The following is a 17,428-nucleotide window of genomic DNA, read 5'->3' on the forward strand; positions in this document are numbered from 1 at the left end:
TGTATATTATAAATAAGGAAATATCAAAATTATAAAAAATATATTACATACTATAATATATTTTTTACGAATTAATATACATCAATTTAATTTAACATTCGAATAAGATTGAGTTTTTGGGAGTTTTTTAAAATCAGTTGAAATATGATTACAAGTGTTCATCTATACAGATTCATTTATTTATTTATTCATTTATTTATTTATTCATTTATACATTTATTCATTTATTCATTTATTCATTTATTCATATATATGAATATATTCATTTATTTATTTATTCATTTCTTCATTTATTTATTTATTCATGTATTCTTTAATTCATTTATTTATTCATGTATTCATTTATTTTGTATTTATTTATTTATTTATTTGTGTATTTGTTTATTCGTTTATTTATTCATTTATATTTATTGAGTATCGACATAGGAAAACAATATATACAAAAACCGTATAAACTAGGAAACCCTAAGTATGATCCAGAAATTGGCAGAAGGCAAGCTAAATAAATAAATAAATATAAATTGTCTTATTTTACATGGATTAACACTTTGATTTTCTACAGTTGGGGAATAATTATTAAACACAATCATTTCAGGCGTATACTTTATATATTTACGTCTTCACCTGCCTTCAGCCTTGGGGCATGATAATATCCTTACTATCTTACCTGTATTACCCGGCTTTGCAGTCACTAGTATATTAGCAATTAAGTTTGGTTTTTCTCCTGATCATTCATGCAGACGGGCACATAATAGCTCACTATTCGTTCGACCCTATTGACTATAGCTTTTGTAAATAAATGAACGATTCCATAAACAGTATTAATTGCCCAAGTACGAATTTACCACTTTTAATTGAAAACTAAATCTACACTGGTGAGGAACAATAACAGAAACAAGAGTTTCACCGCAAAACTTGGCACTGTCAACGAGTCCAGCTGGACAGCAAACCACGCAAACATGTCCCATGTATCCCATATCCTGTACATACAAATGTGCGTAGAAGTTGTCCAACATGCCGCTGCAAATTGCTGACGTTCTCGATGGCAGCGTTTCATTTAAACATAGCGACCATGTGCCATCGGCTAACTGACCTACTAGTCCACTGCTACTGACCGACCAGTAGTTGACCAACTTTAACGTGCATGGGCATGGGCAGGACCAGGCCGAAAGTTGTCAAGCCGGACCGGCAGTGGCAGTTCATTGTCATCCGACCCCCTACAGCAGTGGCACGACAACTAACCACATCATTTCCAGGCGCAAACTGGCAGCTCAACATACATATGTCGGAGGCTGCCGTTGATGAGTTTGATGTGACTGTGTGTGCGTGTGCTTGATTTTGGCGTAATGTAACCAATTTCAGGCATCAAAAGGCGATGCTACATTAACGGAACGGAACGGAACGTAACGCAATATCGAATAACATTTTGTAGGAGGGGTGCACTATATACTCGCATCAGATAAAACTCGATTCCGGATACGGACTGTTCATTTTCTGACTGCATACGTAGCTTGCTTTTTTTAGTGTTTCGTGCGGGGGCCACATTTCTTGACCGCATTGTAACTTAATTTACGGTGTATTTGTCACTGTCTACCATTGTGGTTATTTACCTGCTGCGGTTCACGTTGCACTTGTCGAACCAACTGTGCCACTCACAGACTTGAAGCAAACACACACACACACACACACACACATAAATATTTAGTCACTTGTATTCAAAAAACCGCAAATTCAATTTTGGTTTAGAGCCTACAACAATTTCACCGTGTTTATGGCACTTTGTTGTCCTTGCCATTATTTTGCTGCCGTTGCCTGTTCCGGCCTTTATATTGCAATTTATTTGAATTGTTTGGTTTGTTTGTTTGCATAAGGATGGCCACAAGCGATCTTTTAAAATTGAAATCTATGTTTGTTAGCGTTAGTTTGTGGAAGCGGTATCCGGCGTCGCACTGCATTTCTGCATATGCACTGCTTTAATATGCCTAACAAATGCGTGGCGGCTAGATGGGTAAGGCAGTCGGCAGTGAAATTAATGCAGACTATGCACTGCTTTCCCTGCGCTAAATGCACAACCACACACTGCTTGACTTTAGGTAGGTGAATAGATACACGATCTAATTCGTATAATAACTATTTATAGTACATACTTCGCGGAATCAAAAGATTTAATTACATTCCTCTACGTCGCACTGTGGGGCCTTAGGCCCCATGGCTTGCGACCATCAAACATTTCATAATTTCCCATGGATTAGGAAAATCATACTCTCAAATAAATCGGAATTAAAGTTTAGGAGATACATACATATGTATATGCACTCGAACTTAACTCTTTTTTTAGTGCGCAACGATATACTCAATTTTTCGCAATCAATAATAATATTAGTGCCTACTCATTGGATTTATGTTAAAAGAAGTCCACTACTCGAGGAAAAAGAAATTCTAAAAATATAGTTGTATAAATACACCTAATTCTGTTTTTACACGGTACATTGGTTCCAGAAACAGCCTTGCAAAAAAAATTGATCAGTGTTTTAGGCAAGTAATGAACGGGGAATAAAATCCAAATTAGAGTACATATTGTGCAGCTCCTAGAAATCATAGCACAATGTGCAATAATGTTTAAAGCTTAAGAATTTATCTTTAAAATAAAATTTGTTTGATCAAAATTACTTAATCCGTTCAGGAGATATGATTTTTGCAACGAAAAAAGTCAGAAGGACCCACTGCCCGTCGTCTAGTTAAATATTGTTATAATCATTTAAAAAATTAAAACCCCCCCAAAAAAAACACAGTATTTCTTGTTTTATTTCATAAATGGCTTCAATTAATTCTTCAGTTTACCTAACTACAGATTAAAACTTTTTATATACGTATAACAATCAATACTCTTTGCTTTTACTAATTATGCAAATACATATGTGTTATAAAACAAACGCACACACAAAACGAACTTTGTAGTACATTAGTAAGCAGCGAACGTGTATGTTTCTGTAGTTATAATTGTATACATATAATAATATACATATATAGTATATATGACTTCAATTTCAAATATGAAAACTTTGAATTTAAAAATTTGTATACGAGTTTACGACTTGAGTTTGATTTTTAACATGGTACTTTTGTTTAGCATTTAGTTTAAGTTTTGCTTAGTTTGGTACAAACATTTTGATTACCGTTTTATACATACGGCATGTATGTACATATTTATAATGTATAGTATGTAATACACACATAGGCATGTTTAAGTAGAAACGATGATGATCAATTTGGAATGATGGAGTGTTATGAATAGGATAATACAATGTATAATAACTTTTAGTTATGCATATGTATAAGATCGAATGCCAATACTAGTTATTCAATGTTTCAATTAATTTGGCCAAATGGTTTGCTAGCACATAGGAAGTTTCAACTGTTTCAAGACGCAGCAATACATAATTTATAATTACTAGAATTCAGTTTGATATGATCATTAATCACAACAATATGTTTTTCAATATCTATTGAAATTTCGTTAATGCACAATATCAATTTCATAACGCTGAGTAAGTTTAATATCAAGGTATGACAAATTACATAATACATAGTAGTTAATGTACATACATATACACACGTTAGAAAAAATGTGGCATGACTTTATATAGTTCTGTAGTTTTGTTCTTGCTCTCTTACTCTTGCTGTGATTGTTATTGTTTAATTCAATTAATTAACAATATACAATTTAAAAAGTTTCAGCTATAAAAAATTACATAAAAAAATTGTGTGTAATAAAAACAATTGGCGTGCCGCTTTTAAAAATAACATAAAAATTCAAGCACTTTAAAGCCATAAAAACACTCTTTGGGACAGTAATAGACATTCCAGCTTTTGGATAAAACCGAATCTTGTATATATAATTATGTAACAGTAAGTAAAAATAACGAACGGCAACGTGAAAATTGTCCAATAAGGTTCAGTCTTCTGCAAAACTCAACACAGAGATGATGAAAGCGAAAGATGTGTGTCGGAGACGTCTCTAGGATTTCCTTTTGTTTTTTTGCTTCTGTTGTTGTTGTTGATGTTTTGACTGTCAATTATACACCGCCTAGGCATTGTTGTTCTCGCCACAGCATTGTATGCAGTCCATGCAGTTGTGCTATCTGCTGCCATCATTCTTTTTACCCATATTCGATGATGTCAGCTGTACCTGTGGCGGGAAGCCAAAAATAGGTTTAATATGATCGAAAAGTCAAGATTTTAAAACAGAGCATGCTTTATGAGAAACTATGTGAGTGTATTTGAGTGTGGGTAAGGAACGAGCGTGCATGTTGCAAAACTGACCTTTAGTCCTTGCATTATTATTGGAAGTATGTGTAGTATTGTTAAGACGGCTAACGTGTTTTAACTTTAAACGCAAAAGGAACGCACAAGAGTCAAGTTAAGAAGTTAAGTGTGTGGTTGCGCGTTTGAGTAAATAGTTAACAAAAACAAACGACAACAACATCGAGAAGAGTGTACATAGAATTTAGATAGTGAGACAAGAGTTGTGTTGCAAAAGTACTACTCAATAAATAATAATTGTTTTGTTTGCTCAGCGCACCTGTAAAGACCGTATGGTATCCAGCAAAGCTTTCTTCTCCTCCAGCAATATGCTGATATCATCCTGGGCGGACTGTAAATAAGAACGCAGCACATCTGTCTCCTGCTTCGTTTTTTGCCTGTAAACAGTAATCCTCCAATAGAGTCGATACACTTACACAGCACGAAGTATAAGTTAAGCTTACCTATAACTTTCTGTGTTGACTTTTGAGTCCACCAACTGCTTTCGCAACTGCTCATTGTCAAGCTTCATTTGCTGCATAACCAACTGCATGGACAGGACCTCGCGATCGCGATCACGTGGCGCACCAAACAAGGCGTTGCCCAGAGCATAATTTTGCTCAGCACTCATATTGGTGTCTGATAATTATCGGGAAATATATACAAAATGTTAACAGTTTTTACATATTATTGTGGCATCTACAAACCTATGGGCTGTATGTTAAGAAGGCCGCTCTTGTCACGCTCTATGCGCATGCGACCAATGCATAGATTAATAGGCACTGGACCCGGTGAGGTAATATTAACAGGCGGGCGATCTTCGAGCAAATTGATGCGAACATTCTCCAGATTGATCTATAAAAGGTAACAACAGGTAAGCCAGTAAACAAATTGAGTTGAGAAGGTGAGAACTTGCCGTGACGGGCATGGGCGTTGAGATAACCTCATCTTCTGCCAAATCCCCCAAACCAATGACCGTACTCATGGAAAGATCCAGATTGATGTCCTTAACACGTATTTGGGCATGGTGTGTAAACCAGCTAAAAGAAAAAAGCATTATACAGCACATCATACCTTGATGCAACAAAAATAATAATAATAATACAATATTAAAACCGTTTAGTTCCTAGATTAGTTATAACTTCTGAATCTTTTTGAAAGCAATAACAATTTTCGTTTCATTTTTGAAAAATTATAAAAAAAAATTGATTACGATGCTTAAGAAATCAAATTCCAATCACAGGATTTTTTATAGCAGCTTAAGATGACAATTTATTCTTATATTTTACTATTTTTATTCGTATTCTTCTAAAATGGCTTCAGACTTTAAATTTATTTCACATTTTTCATATATTTATGGTAGTTGTTAAAACAAAAGCTTCGGAATAGTTTAGCACTAATTTTTCAATACTTTCTTTAGCCTATATATTAATTTTCCTATGCCATCCAAAAGATTCGCATGTGCACTAATTTTACTCAAATAAATCAGTTAGCGAACATAAATAAATTACGTTAAAAATTACCATTCTAAAATTGCAAATTGAAGCATCGTCTATAATATGACTATTCTGTTGAATTGTTATTTAAAAGAGTTCGTTTCTTGTTTTATCACAAATCTTACCTCTGTATGCGCTTGCGATCAATGACGCCCTCAACATTCTTGGGCATATTCAATGTTTCCTCTAGTCGTAGACGGATGCAGGGCGGCGCTTCCGGATTGTAAGGTGCCAAGTTCCAAGCTTTACAACGCGCCCCAAATTTGTTCTGCAAGGTTGTTTTCAATGAAAGCATTAATTGTTGAAAAAATTAACGGGTGAACCATAATTAGTAACAAGCTGAACGACATTGAATAATCGAGCAACGAACGTCATGCAAAGCGCCAAACACATACATGCTTTCGTGTGAGTGAGTGTGAACTCGATATGGACATGATAACAGATGGGAGATTTCGAGTCGTATTACGGAAAAACCAAGTGCATTGTAGACATATTGCTGTGTACAAATATGACCCGAAATTATGCCCTGAAACCGAGCGGGTGTTTCGATATAGACTAATCTTTTTATTTTTACTGATTACTGCGTCAAATTTCGCACAATTTTCTTCATTGCTGACATATTTGCGGCTGTGTTTTGTTGATGAACAACCCCTTAAGTAATCAAAGAATTTGTTATCCAAAATGTTATCCGAAATGGACCACAAAAGACATTGCTTGTGAAGGCTATTCCACAAATGGGTTTTTGGACTGCAGAGGGCGTAATAACTGGCATATGTGCATAGGTCCATGTAAATATATATTTTCCCCCAGACCTTATTCTTCATATTCGCAATCAATTCAAATTTTCAAATACATACTATATGTCTGTAATTGCATCCCTAACTAATTACAAATTGAAACACACCCTTCAAGATTCCAACTGAACGTAATAACTAACTTATAATATATATCCATATTGCAGACTTGGACATATGTTCTAAAAGTAAACAAAGAAGGGGGTCCTGCTCGGCTTGAAAACTAAAATTAAATACAATTGGTATTCCTTCCACAAATAAAAAAATCACAAAATAAATAAATGAAAACACACACAGCTGGCAAACAGTTAGAAACCATTCTTATATGGATCGTTATTCACATTATATAAGTGATTGAATAAAATAAATATACATATATCGTGGTTTTTCACTGAGCTTAATAAGTTTTAGAGATAAGGAACCAATCACCTATTTTTGCATATGATCAATGTCTTTTTTACACGGTTTTTACTGGAACCAATCTACCGTGTAAAAACAGAATTAAATCATGTATTATTTATTTCATTTTTATTTTTATTATTATTATTTCATTTTATGTATTTCATAAATTCCTGTTTCATGTCCATATCTGGTGAGATGTGTGAGCATTGATTGTACTGATGTGTGTGGGCATTACGGAGTTAGAATGTTCGTGTGGCTAAGAGGTACGAAAGACATAGATGGGATTTAAGAGCGGATAAATTTAGTATGCGGCCTTTGTGTTGAGTTTGCGGCGCTCGTGCCTTCGTTTTAGTTAGTTAGTCACTACTTCACTTAGCAGCACCAATTGTTAAGCTTGTACTACTTGATGTGGTTATTATTGTTGTTATTGTATCGTACTTGTGAATGTGTTAGTTACTGTTGTACTGGTTCTTCTTGTTGTTCTGAGATGCCTAGTTTTGTGTTGGCTATGACAATCGACAGCTGCAGATGCCAGATGCCCGATGCCAATGTACTTTATAAAACAACTCATATAGGAACAAGCCAATTTGCAAATAATTCAGCAATAAGCAAAGGAAAGAAAAATAACAAACATATGAATAAACATACAAATGCTGAAAATTAAATGAACACGCTATGGCAACTATAAAATGCTAACATATTTCAACAAAGGCCCGCCTTAATTGCTGGCAACATTTTTTGAAGATTGTATGAGGCATGCTCAAAAATGTTCAATAATCATAACCTTTTTCAACAAAATTGTCATTTAACAAACGTCAAATCCGGCAAAAGTTCTTCCGAATCTCTACAAACCAACGAAAATAATTGGCGCATTGGCGCAACTGGAAACTATATGAGTTAACATACGAGTAGTTGCTTATTTGAATTCCATATAAATCAGCATTATTTATTTTATTTTAATAACTTGACTACTACAAACTATTGGCAAAAATGGAACCAAAACGCGAGCTTTGGCAAGCAGGCCCAGAACAACTACAAAGTTTTTCAATTCAAATCAAAATTACCAAAACACCAGCATAAATAATAAGGAAAATTGTTATTTTAGTAAATCAGTATTTACAAAACAGCAGAAAATAAAAATGAATACTTTTTAAAAAATAAGAATTTAGCAGTTAATGAAGAAAAATAGTTTGTTGTTTTTTTTAATACCTTGTTCGCTTGATGCGCGATCTGTATTGTTGTAGAAAATTGTTTGTTGTTGTTGTTGTTGTGGTGTATGTGTTAACAAATTTAAGAGTCACGTTTTGTGGTTGTCGTTGTTGTGGTTTTTGTAGTTGATATTGTATCGGTGTCGTTGATTTGGTTCAATAAAAATTTACAAGTTGTAGAGTAATTTAAACGTAGAGAGCACAACATATTGTGGTTTTTGTTTTGTTTAGCACACATTGAGATCGATTTGTTTGATTATATATTTTTACCAAGAGAGAAAAGAGAGAAAATATAATGAGAAATGATTATGAGAAGTTAAATATATTACAGCAACGTTGTGTCAAATAAAAAACTTTAATTAAAATCGTTTAAGGTGTAAAATGTTTAGATAAAAGTTATCGAAACATGCAGAAAGTTATGTAACATTTAATTTCCTTTTGGCAAAAGTTATAGAATAAAATATTCCAAAATTTAATAAAACATAAAATACACATAACAGAAAAACTAAAAGGGATTTCTTTGTTGTTTTTTTTTTTTAACAAAACAAAATAATTGGAACACAAATGAACTGAAGCTAAAAAAGTTGGAAGCTACAAAAAGCATCTAATTCTTACCTGGAGCTCATCCCAGGGAATGGCACCACATTCGTCGCAGGAAACGGCAGCCACCTGCAAACGCACCGAAGACTTTCCGCCCTCCTGTTGGCGTATCAGCTCGACGGTTGTCAATCTGAAAGTAAAAATTATTATTTGATTCCAAAATTAATAGTCTCTTTTGTATGTAACCTAAAGGTAGCCATGGAGACAAGATCGCGGCGACGCCAGGTGCTTGCTTCTGAAGGCTCTGATGGCGAGGATAGGTTGGTTTTGTAGCTGGTGGGCTCCTCGTACACTTCGCTGGCGACCTCGACGGGCGAAGCCTTTAGATTGCTATCGTTGGTGAAGGGATTAAGGCGAAACATTACATCCATACAGTCCATGGTCTTATCATCGCCCATCACAATTGCAAAATTCTCCGAATCCGAACTAATGTCACTTTGAATGGAAAACGTGTCGCTGGCATCATCGTTCGGCGTGCCCGATTTGATGGCCGAGTCTATGGAAGTCATGAAATTGGAGAAGCCCTTCTTCATAGACATTAGTCCTGAGTTGATTTCCTTTGTTATGCTGGGCGCATTATCGCCAGAGCCACCGCTGGAGCGTTGTATTGACTTGGCGCTCTTCGAAGCAGAAGAAACGGATTGTGTATAGATCCCAGTATCGGGCCTGGAGCCTTGACTGGGCGTGGAGGAAGCCACGGTGGGTGTGCTTTGTATTTGTACGTTGTAGCTATGAAAAAAATGTGGATCAGCGATCGTTTAATATTAGAAATTTGCTGCTTACCCATGGGTGTTTGGATTGGAAATGTGTATACCACTGTCAAAAGGTGGATCATTGGTAACGGGTGATGGTGTCTCTACGCTGCCAAACGTATTGCTTTTCAATTGATCCAAGGGCGGTGGCGTAGGCCACGTTATATTCCCACCTGTGAAGCAAAGGTTAGCTATAGTGTTTTTCCAATGTAAAAAGTGATTACGTTTATTTGGCAAAATTAGTTAAGGAAGGTACTTTAAATATTAAAAGGTGTTCCTTTAAACTCTAAACCCAAGCATGTAAACTCTCTTGAAAGCTTGCAATACTTATTCAGTTTTTGAGTTTGCTGGCATACCTTGGTTGTTAGTTTAGACAAAAACATGCGAGATTAGTTTTAGGATTTACAGGATTATTGGATTTAAGGACCCAAATCCGGGTTATTGGATAATTTGATATGTAAGTTAAAGCATAATTACAGCATATTGATTAATAAGTGGACCTACGCCCTCTGCTACGTCTAGAGCTTTGTTTGACAAACTACCCGGTGACAACTACGAGTACGTGTGGCATTATAATAACAAGTAGTTCGGTGTGTGTGTTTGTGTGGTTACAGTAGAGCAACGAAATGCACGACCAGCTTGAAGTCAATTGCATTTAGTTATATTATTCAGTTAGTTCTGTTAATTTTAAAACTAAAGATCTTAAGGAAAGACAACAAAAGAAAAAGAATTCTTACTATTCATGTGTAAATCATCACCCAAACTAGCTGAATCGGGTAAGACACTTTCAGCATCACCACCACTTGATTCCTTACCAGGTGTTGGGGACGGCATCACGAGCGTGATTTCGATTTGAGGCACAACACAGCCAATAATAATGGACTTTTGTTGATTTTGCTGCGAAAGAGGGTAGGACATATTTGTCAATTAAGTTTCGACGTTAAAAGATCAGGCTCTGCTGCCCACCTTGTGCAGAATGCGTTCGGCATCGAGGTTTAGAAACGTTGACATTTCATTGAACTCCTCGGCAAGACGCAGCAGGAACAACAGTTGATAATGGTCGATTTGCAGGCTGACCAGATTCGAAATATGGGCAATGGCATGGACGTCGGCAGTTCGCTCCGCAGGTGCTACTTTTGGGCTTTCGGCATCCGTGGTCTCTAACACTCTTACGTCCTCGTCGCTTAGAAACGGATTGCGCGGCAACGGCGGCAACGTGGCCAAAGGTTCGAGACCCATGCTTTCCATGTGTGCGCCCGCCGTGCTGCCAGCTCCCAAATCCAGCTGCGCCTCATGCGTGCCCGCATGCAGCCACAATGTAATGGGCACCGCATCCACAAATGGTATGGACTTGTTGGGCCCCAGCGAACGGGCGCCCAAAAAGTCCACCCACACGGGATCGAGCTTTATGCACCACACATCGCGCGGCTCTGACCACATGGCGTAGCGGGAGAGGTACTGTGTTGAGGCGGAACGCGGCATAGTCGTCTGCGTTGGCGACATGGAAGCTGAGGATATGCCAGGCGCCGGCGACATCATTTGTACATCCGAAGCAGCCACATGCGCAAGAATCCGATCCGTAACAATGCACATATCGCCCTCAACGGAGGGAAAACCGGAGCCAAAGACCAAAGATCCCTCCTGCAGTGAGTGCAGTGCCTGAGCTAGATCGGCACGTGACGAACCCATTTCGCGAATGTTTGTCAAGGCAAACCTTGAGATTTGTATTTGCATTGTTTTCGGGCGGTCCTTCTGATTGGGAGCATCGACGGCTGCCTCAATAATCACACGCGGCATTATAGCCTCGACCTTTACGTCCATGTACATGAGATTAGGCTCCTGCTCAACGTTTAAAGCCGCTGTTGAGGGTAATTGTGTGCCATTGGAACCATTGGAAGCGATTGAGCCCCTCGCGCTATGAGGCGGCTGTAATGTGGTCTGAGATCCGACGCTGGTGCGCAATAAGCTCTCGTGTAGATTTAGGCCAAAGGAGTTCAGCCACAATATGGAGCTGAGATCAAAATGAACCTGCAGCGGGTTAATGTGCACAAAAACTTTTGAGGGCGGCACTGAAATGAAACCATTAGTAGGCGGAAAATTCAACTAATAGAAGCAATCGCTCACGCACGTGGAAAGATGAAGTCACCGGGATAATAAAAGTAAGTGAATTCGGCATGAACGATGGGCATATCTGCTGGAAACGAATAGCGATCCTTATCACCTGTAAGTGAAAGAGTTAGGGATTATAAATAATAAGCATTAACTTGTTGCGGAAAGCTACAAATGGCGCACGAAGTGAACTCGTGATATTCACCTGAGGATTTGCTCTTCCTTTTATGTTGTGCTACATTAAGGACGACAACGACAAAAGCAGTTTTTACAAATGACAAGCATATTAGCATGTTACATATGAAATGTTGATTAATGTGGTTAGATTACATAAATACAAAAATGTTTAAAAAAGTTGAATTAATTGTACACGTGTACATATGTATATACTTATTTAAATTTTGTATTTTCTGGTGTGTATATATATTTACTAGTGTTAAATCTAAAACTATATGGAGACTATAACATTATGTAGTCATTTAAGTCATGTACTCTCAATCATGCACCCTACAAAGCCCTTCTCATCGACGCACCTAACCGTCTTCACCTTTAACACCAACAGCTGATTTAATGATATCTTTATATGAATACGTATTTGTCAATAGGCGTCAAAACCATTTCACGAAGAATTATAGAATTATTTAGTTACATTTTATGAAATTTGGTTTCATTAATTCAATGATGAAATTCAAATTTGGAAAGCGTGAATAGTAACGCAAGCCATATGCCCTAGTTTTGTAACACAAAAACTAGTTTTATAACTAACCTGAATTACATTCTAAATGTCTTTTTATACATATGTATTGGGGATTATTTTAAATAAATTTGTACGTTACGTACATTTGTATCAGTGATGTATTGCGAGTTCGTATGTGTTTGTTGATCAAGCACTGAACAATATGATTAAATTTATAAAAATTTATTTTGATTTGTTTTTATTCAGGTCTGTCTAGATCGCACGATAATTCAACCGAGTATAATGAGTGTAAATGCATTTATACATGTTTATGTAACTCGCACGTGTAGCTGCATGTGATAAGAAAACTGTGGGGAAGAAAACTGTAGAATCTGCATACCTGATACAAACTCTTTGGGCATTTGTTTCTTTCCCGATGTGGTCACACGGTACAAGGTAAAGTCCTCAATCCTCAATATGACACACGCACTCATCAATTTGCCCAAATTTTCAAGTGTACTGCGCTGCTGAGCCGCCTGCGATAGCTGACTGCTGCCAGACCCCGAGCCAGAGCCCGATCCAGCAACTGCCGTGGGCGTATTGCTACCATTGGAGCCAATAGCAATTCCATTGCCTGCCCCCAACTGCGAACTCAGGGCACTGGCGTTCAGCATGATAGGCGAGGCGGGTGTGCTACGTTCGAGGGGCGCATGGGTAGCCGGACGATTGGGCTGGCTTAAATTCAAGACGGCCTCGCGAAAGGCATTCAGCGATTCCTTAAGCCACAACGCAGGCGCCACTGACGCCTCCTTATATTTAGCCCAATGCGAGCGATCAGATTTGGCCAAATGATAGGGATAGTAGTCCACTTGAAAGGCAGTTACAGAAACTTGCAAGGCACCACCTTTATCGAGCTCCGGATAGCTAGAACGACCGTCGCCCTCATCATCACATAAGTGCAGATCAATGCGTTGACTAAAGAAATGATACGACGTTTCACGCACATCAAAGGCGTTAAACATGCGTTGGGCGGTCGTCGTATGTACCGATTCGGAAAGACGGTTCTGTTGTTGCGCTTGCTGTGCCTGATACTCGGGCAACGTCTGCAAATTCGAAAAATGAATATTTCACTTAAAAGACTATGCCGTCTTACGTACCTCCATTTTGCGCGCTGCCTTTGACTTATGTGTGGCATGTGTGGCTGCTTTGATAAGGCCCGATAGCGAGTCCACAAAATGCAACGCTGCCTTCAGCTGCGAATCGGTCAGCACCCATAGTAGATCATCCAAGATGAGCACCAGACGAGATGCGAGTAGCGAACAGTCTACAAGACGTTTTCGTATGGTAATGCGACAGCGGGCATGGTTTGTTAGCAGGCGCAGAGGCGTCAACGACTTATCCTGCGTTGAACTGGCCTCTATGCGTACAGTTTGCCAGGAAAGCTCCTTAAATATCAGTATGATGCCTTTTTGTGCGTCCTTAAGCCGTGTCAGACGCAGATCTGCATTGATCCACTTGGGTGTTTTTGATTCGACGCGTATACGTGACATTTGCACCGAAGCGGTGAACGCAGCACTCACAAAATTCACATTTACCGTGTTAACCACAATGGTGATGCCATCGACCACCTTGTGTATGAAGCTATATTTACCCTGAGGCACTTGAGGCAGTGCGGCAGCAGCTGCGGGCCCGCCGCCTCCCCCGCCGCCAGCATCCCGGGATGTGGGATTGCACGTTTCAACAGTGATACGCACCTCGTCGAGTGTCTATGGGATATATGATTAGAGATTAGCTACAGATTATCAAGGCAGCTTAAGCTTTTACTCACCAATGTGATGGGCACGCTTTTTAGTTTGGTCCAGCTAATGCGAAAGGATACATGATTGCACCAAGCAGATGTCAGTCTCAGCCAGCTGGGCAATTCCAACAGCTCTGTGAGCACACGCTCATCCAACTCTAGGTTTGAGAGCTCACCCTCTCCACGGAAGGTGCTCAAATTGATTTTGTCCGAGGAGAGGTTCTTCGTGTATCTGTGGAAGGGGAGAAAGGAGACTGTGTCAGCATTTTATCATTTGCCGTGGTCTAATACAATTATTTCCGCCTCGATGCACATGTCTTTTCTCATTTGCCGCAACAAGTGGCGCCGCCGGCGGCCTGTCTGTTGGCATCAATTGACCCATTTTCCCCAACGAGAAGATGTCAAGCACACGCACACATAATGGCCTTCTCATAGAGGGGGGCACCTCATGCATAATTTAAATCTGAATATTGATCGAGTTCGCCTGTGCGTAGCAGATGCCATTTAAACCATCCAATTGCTACTGCTTGTGCCTCGAAAAGTTCGTTTTATTGAAACTTGTGTCGCCACAACAACTTGGTACTTAAAAGCCTTTTATTTTCCTGAGTGGCAGGCAGGCAGGCAGACAGGCAGTTTAGAACTTTTGAGCAGGAGAGCAAAGAAGTTTGTTTGAATTTACACGTCGGTCTTTTCAAAGTCGCTGAAAAGGTCTTGTTTGCAGCTTAATTGCGCGGAAGTTCGCATGAGGCACACACAAAAAAGACTAAACAAAGAAAATACAAATACATATAAGGATAAAGGGAGTAAACTCTTTTAATAATGGACAGTTAAATAGTAGACCAACTGCCAACTTGTTCTCTAATTATAATTAAAATTTTGCATAATCGCAAAATTATATCTTCTATAGGTGTAAATTAATTCTAAATAGTTTTTTTTTTTAAATAAAGAAGGAAATGGTTTAAGCTGATTTGTTGCAACAATTGATTGAATTAAGTGCAATTTTTTTTTTTAATTATATTCAATTTTGACCCATGGTGCTTTCGCAAGTTTCGGCTAAAGCAGTATTCATTTATTTACTTAACAGTGTAAATAAAGGGAAAGGTATATAAATGCCTTTGTTTGCACAAGGTGCAGGACTGTATTAAAAAAATATGTATTTCTTATTGATACAAGAATTTATATAAGTTTGTACATGTGTTGAAACGAATTCTTTCTTTTTTTTAACAGACGGCTAATAATGAAATATACCGCATGAAGCGGTTTGGCCTGCAGGCACGTGAATATTATTTCAAGTTGAACATGTTTTTACTACACATCAACAACAACCACTGAGAAAAATACAAATAATCATAACTGATATCTCGGGCGTCTGTTAAGGGCGGTTTGAATCTATACATACAATTATTAGTGTAAAAGGTGTGCGTGTGTTCGCCTAAAAGTGAACACGCCAATCCACTTGTTACACGGGCGTGCACGACAATAATAAGGTTACCAACAGCTGGGTATAGTCTTTAGGGTGACTACTGAAGCAACAAATTAGCCTTGTTTACTGAATGTCTAGCAGCCCACATTGCCACCCACAACTGGGCTGCCTGCCGCCCTGTCTGTCTTACCTGCTTGTTAGCGATAAAGAAGACATAAAAGCGAAGCGGGGATTGCCGCGCAAACTTTAGCGTGCGATTTAGGGCGCTTTTAGAAACTTGTGACGACAGGTGAATGCCATAATAATGATTACGATGATGAAAATGCCAGTTTGGGGCGGGTGGAAGCTGCAAGCCGCATACGTATACATACAAACATATGTAAGTATGTACATATGTATGTACATACAGACGACACGGCGACATTGAAACGGCCGATAGCGGGAACACGACTGTTGGGAAAAATCAATTTCATACTCCATAGCCTTTGGAGCGCCTTTGGATATTCTAACGAGTTGGCTGCCACCGTAATTGACATACTTTCTTAATTGAATTTCACGCTTATTAGATTAGAGCCTGTTGGCCGTAATGGATGAATAAGAATGCTTGCTTTTCCCACTTACATGCTTAAATGCTTGAGCAGTTGATTTTTTATCAGCGAGACCATTTTCAGCTGTCTTGCTCCTCCGCTTGCAGCACCAACAACAGCAACAAGAATGATCGATGATGCAGCCTGTGTCGAATTCCCAATTGAAAAAGAAAAAGTTCGCACAGCTATTTCACGCGTTCAGCACAACTTTTAATGGCCATAATCGTAATGCACTTCAGCTTTGTTGTTGTATTGGTATTCGTTTTGCATACACTTGCAAACACACACCTACATACGCACGCATACGGCACGGAAAATCTAATTGGGAATTTAATTTAGGACAGCGCGTACACACACAAGTTGATACGATTTACGACGTATTGTATTGCATATTTCCGATCACTCTGGGCGTAGATGCTTTGCCAACGCACTTATTAGTCATAATTTTTGAAGATATAACTAAACTAGCAAAACTTATCTGCACTGCTGCTGTCTTTGCGTCGCAATGCATCGATACCGTCTGTTCGATGCCCTAAGCAGTAGTGCTGGCAAAAAATATTGTGGCAGCTCTCGAGTTGTTCTGAAACTGCCTTGTCCTTGTGAATGGCATTTTCATTACAAAATGGTCGTTAAAGACGGGGCGAAGAGATTTTGAAATGTTTTCTGATAGCAAGTTCTTGATAGAACATTTTAAGTCTGAAAAGAAAAATAAAATTGTATGCAGAAGATGTACTATATAGACATGATCGACCACTCATAAGGGGTGCAACATGAGGATTATGGGATTGGTTACTAAAAATCCTGCATCACCAAAATCCCTACGAAAAGGTACAAAACCAATGCAGTCTATAGAAAATGCGGTAAAAAGGACATAGCTCCGGTGTCATATCTCCGTGGTATTCCAAAAAAAGGCATATTGTCAAAAAGCACGCCCAAACTGGAAACCATAAAAGCGACAACCGTTTAACGTTTTAAAGAAGAATGTTACTCCAGGAAAATATTAAGTTATGCTGATAACACTGATACATATACATATGTTTGTATGTACATATGTAGGAACTCGATAAATCTCAGCACAGAGTTCAAACAGGCCCCACAGTAAAGTTCTATAGGCCAAGGTGCTGCTTTCGTTTTGTCCACCTGGCAAGGCAGCCGCCGTGTGCTACAAATGTGGATTGGAGTATGGAAAGGATGTCTGTCCAGAACCTGTATGCGTCTAAACATTTTGAAATGTCTGATAGAGTGATTGAATGTCTTTTCATTACAAACATGTATAGGCTA

The 17,428-nt window shown here is 38.4% G+C and overlaps 1 protein-coding gene across 8 annotated transcripts; it reads right to left on the bottom strand.

The window, feature by feature from the left end:
* Positions 1 to 3,530: 3,530 nt before the first annotated feature.
* On the bottom strand, positions 3,531 to 16,634 carry LOC115631066 (UHRF1-binding protein 1). 8 transcript variants are annotated; one of them, XM_030527711.1, is made up of 19 exons: positions 16,182 to 16,634; positions 14,168 to 14,369; positions 13,497 to 14,105; positions 12,740 to 13,442; positions 11,869 to 11,898; positions 11,683 to 11,775; positions 10,521 to 11,623; positions 10,370 to 10,451; positions 9,586 to 9,727; positions 8,989 to 9,531; positions 8,818 to 8,932; positions 8,204 to 8,224; positions 5,924 to 6,066; positions 5,219 to 5,342; positions 5,010 to 5,157; positions 4,767 to 4,941; positions 4,583 to 4,700; positions 4,324 to 4,387; positions 3,531 to 4,189 (listed from the first exon to the last, which is right to left on the bottom strand). In XM_030527711.1, the coding sequence occupies exons 1-19, from the start codon at positions 16,223 to 16,225 to the stop codon at positions 4,161 to 4,163; spliced, it is 4,488 nt and encodes a 1,495-aa protein (XP_030383571.1). In that variant the 5' UTR covers positions 16,226 to 16,634; the 3' UTR covers positions 3,531 to 4,160. The 8 variants fall into 8 exon arrangements, with proteins under 8 accessions (XP_030383571.1, XP_030383565.1, XP_030383567.1 ...); XM_030527705.1 differs by having other exon boundaries at positions 10,292 to 10,451; XM_030527707.1 differs by lacking the exon at positions 11,869 to 11,898 and having other exon boundaries at positions 10,292 to 10,451.
* Between the last annotated feature and the right edge of the window lie 794 nt (positions 16,635 to 17,428).

Source organism: Scaptodrosophila lebanonensis, unplaced genomic scaffold (assembly GCF_003285725.1).
Source record: "Scaptodrosophila lebanonensis strain 11010-0011.00,11010-0021.00 unplaced genomic scaffold, SlebRS2 tig00001412-arrow-pilon, whole genome shotgun sequence".
Lineage (NCBI taxonomy): Eukaryota > Metazoa > Arthropoda > Insecta > Diptera > Drosophilidae > Scaptodrosophila > Scaptodrosophila lebanonensis.